Source organism: Ochlerotatus camptorhynchus, unplaced genomic scaffold (assembly GCF_037179485.1).
Source record: "Ochlerotatus camptorhynchus isolate MF236.1 unplaced genomic scaffold, CSIRO-AGI_Acam_v1.1 ptg000404l, whole genome shotgun sequence".
Classification (NCBI taxonomy): domain Eukaryota; kingdom Metazoa; phylum Arthropoda; class Insecta; order Diptera; family Culicidae; genus Ochlerotatus; species Ochlerotatus camptorhynchus.
Genome location: NW_027040890.1, coordinates 868,390 through 877,665, shown reverse-complemented (window position 1 = coordinate 877,665; position 9,276 = coordinate 868,390). Strand labels below are relative to the sequence as shown.

At 39.1% G+C, this 9,276-nt stretch overlaps 1 protein-coding gene across 1 annotated transcript; it reads right to left on the bottom strand.

Moving 5' to 3' along the window:
• Positions 1-382: 382 nt before the first annotated feature.
• Positions 383-8,280, bottom strand: LOC135710868 (uncharacterized). The gene has a single exon (XM_065233569.1). The coding sequence runs from the start codon at positions 3,146-3,148 to the stop codon at positions 1,166-1,168; it is 1,983 nt and encodes a 660-aa protein (XP_065089641.1). The 5' UTR covers positions 3,149-8,280; the 3' UTR covers positions 383-1,165.
• Between the last annotated feature and the right edge of the window lie 996 nt (positions 8,281-9,276).

Genomic DNA, 9,276 nt, shown 5'->3' with positions numbered 1-9,276 from the left:
GACCCTCTATTAAATGAAAATTTAGGTTTTCCACTGAGTGTTCCGGATCCGTTTCAACATTGGTGTCATAAGGGTATTCTTCGGTTTCTTGAGAATTTTGTGGGGTTTCTTGATATGGCGTATTTTGGTTTGCGAAATGAGAGTATTCCTCGATTTCGTGAGTGTTTATCTGTGTGGATCTTTTGTGTGGTGTAATTTGATTGGAGAAGTTTTGTCTTATTTGTCCAGAGGGGTCAGGTTTGATTGCCATTAGTGTTGGAAATCGTGTTGGGTTATTTTGATTTGACATCGTTCTAAAATTGGACTGTGGAGCCGGATTCTGAAATTGTGGCCTAAAGTTTTTTGGCGCGGAAGGTCCTTGCCATTGCGGTTTATAGTTGTTATACGAATCACTTTGATGGTTGGATTTGTATTGTGGTTTTTGTTCCGTCGTTAATTTAATGTTTCTCTCTTGTTGGGTCCTGGTCCCTGGACTCATGACCGTGATATCTTTTACTAACCACGACACGTCACGTTTGAAGGTTGAAATGTAATAAATTCATTCTGTTTCATATTTTTCATACAGAGTTTAAGTTGGAGACACTTGATGCACCGAGTATATAAAATGCTATTTACTCGGACACTGATGGTGATCAGTGTCCATGCTAAAAACGGAAAGGAATAGTATCCGAAATCCATGACTGTACACATGGTAACAGCATGTATCAAGAGTTTGTCATACGACACCTTTATTTGTCGTCATAAATGCTGAGTAGGTTTGAACAATATTCCCACAAGTGTGGTCTGCTAAAAGTGCATGACAGAAAAATAGCAATGACATGTGGTACGCACATGTCACAAGCTTTAAAGGTACTCACCACAAATCAACTGGTGTGCCGCCAGTGACGCTTAAGCGGGTGGAACCGGTTCGCAGGGTTTGTTAGTATTCCTTCTCAATCCTCTGAGCTGGTGGTCCTGATCGCTGGTGTCCTTTGTCGTCCCGAACAACACAATGTTGGTACTGCAAACAACACTTCACTACGATTTTCTTACTCACTCGCGGACTGTTTTAAAAGAACACTCCCTCCACCTTTAAGACTGCGCCAATTACGAGATGGAATGGACTGGATACGTTTTTAAAAAAGAACTTCACTGGTTGCAAATCTAACTAAATATGATTTTTGATTTATTTCGGAAAGCTACAAAGGCCTTGCTTGGAAGAGGAATGTTCCCTAGCTAAGCTGTAATCTGATATCGCCGTCCGGTTGCTGATGTACCACGTTGTAAATTGAAGGGTCGGTTGCCGGGTGTCTGCCAATCTGATGACTTGGCTTTCTGTGGACACGGCGTTTTTCGTACTGGACTCCAGACTTGAAGCCATGGCATGTGATGGAACAAAAACAATTGTTTTTGTCTTAGACAGGTCACGACAGATCCCCGAAATCCAATCAGCTGATAGTCTTTGGGGAAACTTGATTGAATGGGTCTGGATTTCAAAATTTGATCCCTCAGATGGAGGATGGCTAGGAGGAGTGGCACTCAAGTAAACGATGTTAACTCCTTTCTGGTTTAGAAACTCCATGATTCCACGGGCCGCTATTGAGAAGGGGTCAAAAAAATGACACTCATCCATAATGATCATGTGAACCTTGATTTGAGCAACTCCATGAGTCAACACATATTGGGTGAAGGTAGCGTGACAAGCTACGGTGACCAGATTATTCCTGCAATATCCCACACTACTTCCAATTTTGAAGTCCGGCTGTTCTCCAAAGGCTTTTAATACCTCTCTTGAAACAACTCGGGTGGGACTGAGAATTAGGGTTCTCAGCTTCTTTGACACATTTTGAAGGGTCTGCTCAATGATTACCTTTCTAGTCTTTCCCTTTCCAGGGTGCCAATCAACAAACCTTCTAGATGAACTATCACTCATTTGTTCCATTGGGCTTTCCTGGAGTTGGCTGGGAACTGGCACGTATGCTACCACTAGGGACCTAAACTTATTTCGAATGTTGAATGTTCCATCATAAAAGAACGGTGAGCCTGAGGATCCATAACCAAAATCAACTGAAATGAACATCTGCTCTTCTCCATCTATGTCGATGACACTCGGTTTAAAAGTGCCGTAATTGACAGTCTGGTCCGGGTTACAAATCATTATGTCTATCTCTTTCGTGATCTCCGCTTTTTTCAGGTTCCAAGGTCCACCATAGGTCACAACATCTCTCAGAGCATTGCCTGAATGTGGAATGACACACTGTCCACGCCACTTGACTGGTTCATTGTTGGTGATGTGCATCAGAGTGTGAAAAACTTTTTCTTTGACCACTCCAGCTCCACGTTGCTGTGTGGTGAGCAGGCCATTGTTGATAATTCTATACACACCATTTCGGATGTCCTTGAACTTATCATCTAGAGTGTCCATGTTCTCATCATTGCCCCATGATCCCAGGATTTCATTTCCTCGGAATCTTGGAAACGAGACGGATCGGAAGATGTGGACCATTCGAACAGGAAGTGATGTAAATCTCAGCGCTAGTAGATAAACGGCTCCCCCAAAAAAGGAGACAGCCATAATTCCAGCACAAATGCTGAGCATAACGAGATATTCAGGAATAGACACTGAGTCAGTCTCTCCTATAATCTCAACTCCTTCATCACCCAATTTCCCATAAATAGGTCCGACAATGTCCTCCTCACTATCCTCGTTCACTACGACTCCAGTGGGCATCCGTCCATGAGAGATAAATTCGAGAGAAAGATCTTTTGAAGTCTGATCAACAAGAAAGATTCCCATGATCATTGATATGGAAAGCCCAAAGGCAAACATGGGATACTGGGCTCTTTCAGACGCCCAAATCGCCAGGGTTAAAAGAATCCCTAAGACGATTGGGGTCGAGGTGCTGATCACAGAGCGATAATTGGAACCAGCTGTGCCGTTGTCTGAGAAATATGTTATTAATCCTCGCACGAAAATGATGAAAACCAACAGGGTCGCCACCATCAATGTCGTCCTGATTCCAGTCGTAATACACAAGGTCAGAGCAAGAGGCGGTAAACCTTGGGTAATAGATCGCATTGTAGCAAGACAAAGTAGGCTCAACATCCCTTCCACAACCCAAGATGCTATTGGAATCTTCCTCTGAACTGCCCAATTGAGCATCTGCATGAAATATATCAGGATGTCCAAATGCTAATAAAGCCATCCATGAAAACACTAAGCGGGTCAATATAAATTAACTTTCGGGCCTTCGGACGGACCTTTTAAAAATAAACTTCACTGGCTGAAGGCCTGACTAAGAATGATCTTTACTAACTTTAAGATTTTTTTTTATTTAACACTTGGGAGCTAATCGGCTCCGTTCGACTGCGCCAGTTAAAGGTGTTTGGTCTTCGGAGGAGTTTTAAAAAAATAAAACCTCACACATTAACTACTCGATTAAGATTGATTTTATTAATTGATTATTCCCTAAGCTAAGCTATGGTCCCTAAAAAAGGGCGCGTGGCTGTAGTGATCCATTCTGCTGACTCTGGTATCCGTTCTCTTTGGTAACGATGTCATGTGGCCGATGGACTTCGCTCTGGTTAGAATGCTGACTCCATGCGTGGATGGTTCGATGGGTTTATGATGGCAATACCCTCGTTGTGCTTACTGCACGCAAAGTGTTGATGTTGCAGTGGGATACTCGGTGCACTTGAAATGTTGATATATAGCAATATGTTGGTGAGCCAATCGATATGTGCTGATCGATTAGCCTTTGGACTTATCCGGTGCTAATGTGATGATATTGCTTATGTAGGGTTGGAGATACGTTTGATAATATATATATATATATATATATATATATCAATGTCGTCCTGATTCCAGTCGTAATACACAAGGTCAGAGCAAGAGGCGGTAAACCTTGGGTAATAGATCGCATTGTAGCAAGACAAAGTAGGCTCAACATCTCTTCCACAACCCAAGATGCTATTGACATCTTCCTCTGAACTGTCCAATTGAGCATCTGCATGAAAAACATCAGGATTTGACCCTGTTGACCATTCATCATGCCATGTTGTATCTTTTGTTGCTGTTTTCTCGAGTTGGAGTGTCACTTCGTCTAAATATAATGTCTAGTCGGTTGTCAAACAGTTTGTCGATGTCTAATGGTAGATCCTCTCTTTGTCCGAATATTATCTCAAATGGTTTTTGTTTGTGCACTGTATGGATAGTTCTATCATACAGCCCCAAGGCAATTTTGAAAATCTTTTTCTGGTTTAAATCTTCATATTTATCTTTGATGCATCGAAAGATTTCACTCAGTGTGGAATGAAATCTTTCCACTATGCCATTTGTTTCACTATGATTGGAGGGTGTATATTGAGTTTCAATATTTAGTCTTTGGAAAAGGGATCGGATTTCGATGGATCTAAGGGCTGGTTCGTTATCGGAAATTATTTTCTTTGGGATTGTGTAAGTGGTATGCTATTTGATATGCTATTATAAAATTTGTACGATGTTAGCATATTGCTAATTTTTATATTGTTTCCGCATTATTGCATACAAATTTAATTATCTTTTTCTATTTTTATATGAAAGCTCTTTATTTCTCTCAATTAAATTCTCATCTACTGTAATTTCTATTATGTCCGTTGCTGGCCATGAAGCAATAACACTAGATCACTTTGGAACTGAGTACACTATAAATTGATTGCTGTAAACGGAGCGAAAAAATATTGAACCACCTTTGTCGAACGCTCGACTAAGGACTGTCGCTTCTGTGTCGGTCAGTTTATCACCATCTAGGAAAAACAGATCACTAAAATGACTTATAATCGATGACATTGATTCTGAGTCGATTTGTGGTAAATGATCAAGTTTGACCTTTTCGAATTTGTGTAAAATCTTTACACTCGTCTTCTTAAAACATCCCTATAAACACTTCATTATGTTTGGAGTTCTTCCCTTTCTTGTTTTTGCACGACAACATTATTATCAGATTACGATTTACCATTCGTTAAACACTACTCCCGATTAGCCCGGGAGACATTTACTCTCCAAGTTAGCGGTGTTCACCAGTCGCAAGGACCTGGAATCGCTTTTGGATCAGGGGACTTTCTTCAGTGAGCGGTGTCCTCGAATGAGGATCGCTTTGAGAAGCTTCTGATTGTTCAGTCGTAAAAAGACTGCCGTTTATTTCGAAATCCTTGGGTTTTTATAGCATGATGTTACATTGGTTTACATTTGGGTTTTGCTATTAACTAATGTGTAGGAAAGAGAATGAAACAGACGTCTGGGACAGAAGTGTTGACAAATATTGTAATTTGGTGTTTTACCCTTGCGCGCCCATCGATGCAGTTGTTTGGTGTTTTGCTTCTACTGTTTGGCCCTGCAGCGCAAGGCCACCCGGTAAGTAATTTGAGTCAGCAAAAACATGTGCACATCGTACATGTGTTTACTGTCCGTTGAAAATGTGTGTCAAGAGGGTATGATAATGAATTGCATTGATGGTTGCGTATGCTATCTTGAAATGGAAATGCTCTTTCTAGCTTATGATTTATTGCGTGGGAAGATGCCTAGCACAATTTGTCGGTATTGGGAAATGTTTAACTGCTGAAAATTAGGAATCATCAGGAAAAATACCTTCAATCTTAATTTTGTGTCCTGCATATGTCACTTCTGATTGTAAACACTTGCATTCACTAGGATTTAAATTTAAATTATAATGTCTTAAACGGTCAACAACTTTGATAAATGATGGTTGATAGAACATCCTATAACGATAATGTCATCAATGTATATTGTTCGCACCCCTCCGGCGCGAATGAAAAACGATTTTAAAAAGTAGGTCTTTTGACGGACAAAACTCAACTCAAATATATTCAAAATTAACAAACTATTTACATTAAACAAACTTACAATCGACAACTTACAATTTAGTTTTTCAACGCCTGCAACTCCTCAATGCCAATCTACCTTCGGCGGGCTTAGCGAGGTCCTATCAATTAATTAAATAAAAGACACTGAACAACATGTCACCTTTACATAATATTTAACTTATGGTAATTGAACAGTAATACACTAAATGAAAACATATCTGCTTCCCGCGGTACAACAGTGGCGAACAATCTATGATTTCACAATATTTAAAAAGCTACAAATAAACTAATAAACTACAAATTACACAACTTACTAGGTACAATAATTGGCACAAAACATAATTCGCAACAACAAAAACACATCTATCGCGATGGAGTCTATACTCTCCTCTTTCCAGGCCAGCTGCTAGGGTAAACAAACCAAGTAGTGCGAAAGCGATGGCCGTGTTCAGCTTATCCCACTCACTATCGCACCTCTGTGTGAATACATTCATCTATGCGCCTCACTGCTACAGCGACGGCAAGAAACGTCAAAAACGGGCGCATCAAAGGGGCGCGTTCACGGTAGTTATGCTACCGCAACCCTTTCAGGCCTGACTGCAACGGCAACATACATAAATGCATGTTCAGGAGTCCTACCTGCCATGGCTATTGTCATCATACACTGGAAATTATTTGGGCTAATATTTAATCCGAATTGCATTCGCGTATATTGATAATGGCCTGACGGTGTTGAAAAAGCTGTTTATTTTCTAGAATTTTCTGTGAGAGGGATTTGGTGGAATCCTGACATAAGGTCAAGAGTACTGAAATATTTTGCTCTACCAAGTTGATCTAGCATGGTGTCAATTCTTGGTAAGAGAAATTTGTTTGCCAATTTTTTTTTGTTTAATTGTTGGAAATCAACAACCAGTCTCCATTTTTTATTGTTATTGTCTGATTTTTTCGAACTAGTAAAATTGGTGAATTGTATGGTGAAATTGAATGTTCGATTATGTTTTCTTGTAGCATTTTGTCTAGTTGAGTCTGTATTTCTTCTGTTTGTGAATGAATTTGTTTGTTATTTCGGAATATAAATTGGAATATCATCGATCAGGTTTATGTCTTGGCTATAGAAATTATTTGTGAAAAGTGTATCGTCTCTTTAACAAAATATGTCTGAATAAGTAATCCATTATTAATTTCTTAAAATCCATTTAAACAAAAGTCGGTACATTATTACAGTTGATTTCATTTAGAATATGTTCCTTATGTTCATTTTTATTATTGTTTTTTTTTTTCTGGTTTTAAGCACATAATAATTGTCAAAGGGCTCTACAATGGGATTGACTTTGTCATAAGATATGTATACGGGATAATTTATTGTGTTAATAAATTTGGATATGAATAAAGTAAAATGTGGGTGAACGGTAACGTTTGTAAATTGAATTGTGTATACGCTTTTACTCTACTAATTGATGGATCAGGAAGTTGCATAGCACAATCTCAAATAAATTCTCATCTACTGTAATTTCTATTAGGTCCGTTGCTGGCTGCATGAAGCACTAACACTTGATCACTTTGGAATTGAGCACTCTATAAATTGATTGCTTTGAACGGAACGATGAAAAACTGAACCGACTCTATGAAAACACATCACTAAAATTACTTAAAATATATTCAATTGAGTCGGTTTGTTCGGAATTATAAAATGGAACAATTCAAGTTCGAACCATGAACTTTGCGTGTATCATACTAGCATGTTCACCTCTCGTCTGTTATTACTCTGAAAGATGTGTAGGCTAAAGGCGTTAAAACATCCCTATCATCACTTCTGATGTTTGGAGTTCTTTCTTTTTTTTGTTTTTTTTTACAACGACATTAGTAAGCTCCTTTTTGAATGTTATATTAACACAGTATTTTTCGGCTTACATATTAACACATTATTTCTTAGCTTGACACCACTTTACGATATGTACTTCAGTAAGTACACTTAACTCACTGATTACTAAAACTGAACTTCCCTTTAGCAAAAATGAATTGAACTATTTATATTCTTAAACTCTACACATAATTATTAACTCTACAAGATATCTAGATCAGTGTGGTATATAAGGTCAACCAATCAGTGCGAAGCACATAGGTTGAGCCATCTGCTAAATCTGCATAATGTCTAGGGCAAAGTCCCATCATAACAAGGTCAGTGGAAAGGGAAAAGAATTGCTGTGTGGGCATGTCCCACTTATAGTTTAATACTCTGTGAAAAGAATTGGGTCAAGCAGTTGCGAAGTGACATTGCGCAATGCTTGTAATCTGATATCTGTGTTTTGATGATGTTGCGTTAAGCGCCTGGGTAAAAGTGTCGAATTGCAATGTTGTGCCACTTGAAGAGTGCAACGCACTTGAAGTGTAAATAATTATTTGGGGTTAAACGACCTCTTCTGATAATTTGTAATTCCTATTACACAACACAACGAGGCTTGCATGTTGGTCGAAACATTAATCTAGTCGATGACCGAGCCGCAACCTCGTCTCTGAGGAAACGTGTAACATAGTCCGGAAGTTCGACATTTAGAGCTGCCAGTCTCTTCTGTTCCAAGATAGCATTTGTTATCTCAGCAAATTCACGTTCTGGATGGATTTTTCTCAATGAAGCCCTAGCTCTGTCGGCCATATCAATCTGACCAATATTAACATCATCGCTAACAAACGTCTTTCTATATCTGAAATAATAAGAACGGACAGCTCTCATTCCTTGAAGGTTCTTAATCGACTCAGTACCACCTTGGGAGAATGCAAATGCTTTACCAACGTTTGACAGGTGAGGGAATCTTGACAAGGTTGCCAATGACTCATCAGGGTTGACAAGTTTACAGTAGGGCCAGAAGTTTCCATAACGATGTTTTAGCTTCGACATTGCATCCAAGAAGGTATCATTGTGACAGGTTCTATCATTCCAATGGAGAAGGACTTTCTTTCTTAGTAGTATCCAAACTATGGTGAGCTGAAAAGCTATCACCAGTAAGGACTATAGTCGCTATATTCATAGTCTGGCGGATAGAATTTCGGGAACCAATTGAACTGTCAAATAACGGAACCAATCGAGCATATCACGACCAACAACAGAAAAGAGCACATCAGGTTTTGTGACCTAAATTCTGGAAACACTTTTCTCGCGATTCAAAGCTTGCCTAGGCAAAACAACATCATAATTTACTTGGGGAACGTTTTCCCTATTCCATGGTGCTTTTAATTTGCGTTCAGTTTGCAAGGAATGAACTATCTTAGTTTTGATTATAAAATTTGAGCCCCTTTTCATTTGTTGGTCTTCAGTATCTTGAATTGGTTCCCTTTTTTGCTAGATGGAATTTCTCTCCGCCAGACTATGAATATAGCGACTATAGTAAGGACTACAGTCAAGAGCCTTCATGTGATTGGTTATGAATCTTTATTTTT

Coding starts and splice junctions, on each gene's coding strand:
- LOC135710868 (XM_065233569.1), bottom strand. CDS start 3,148: ATGCAGATGCTCAATTGGGCAGTTCAGAGGAAGATTCCAATAGCATCT.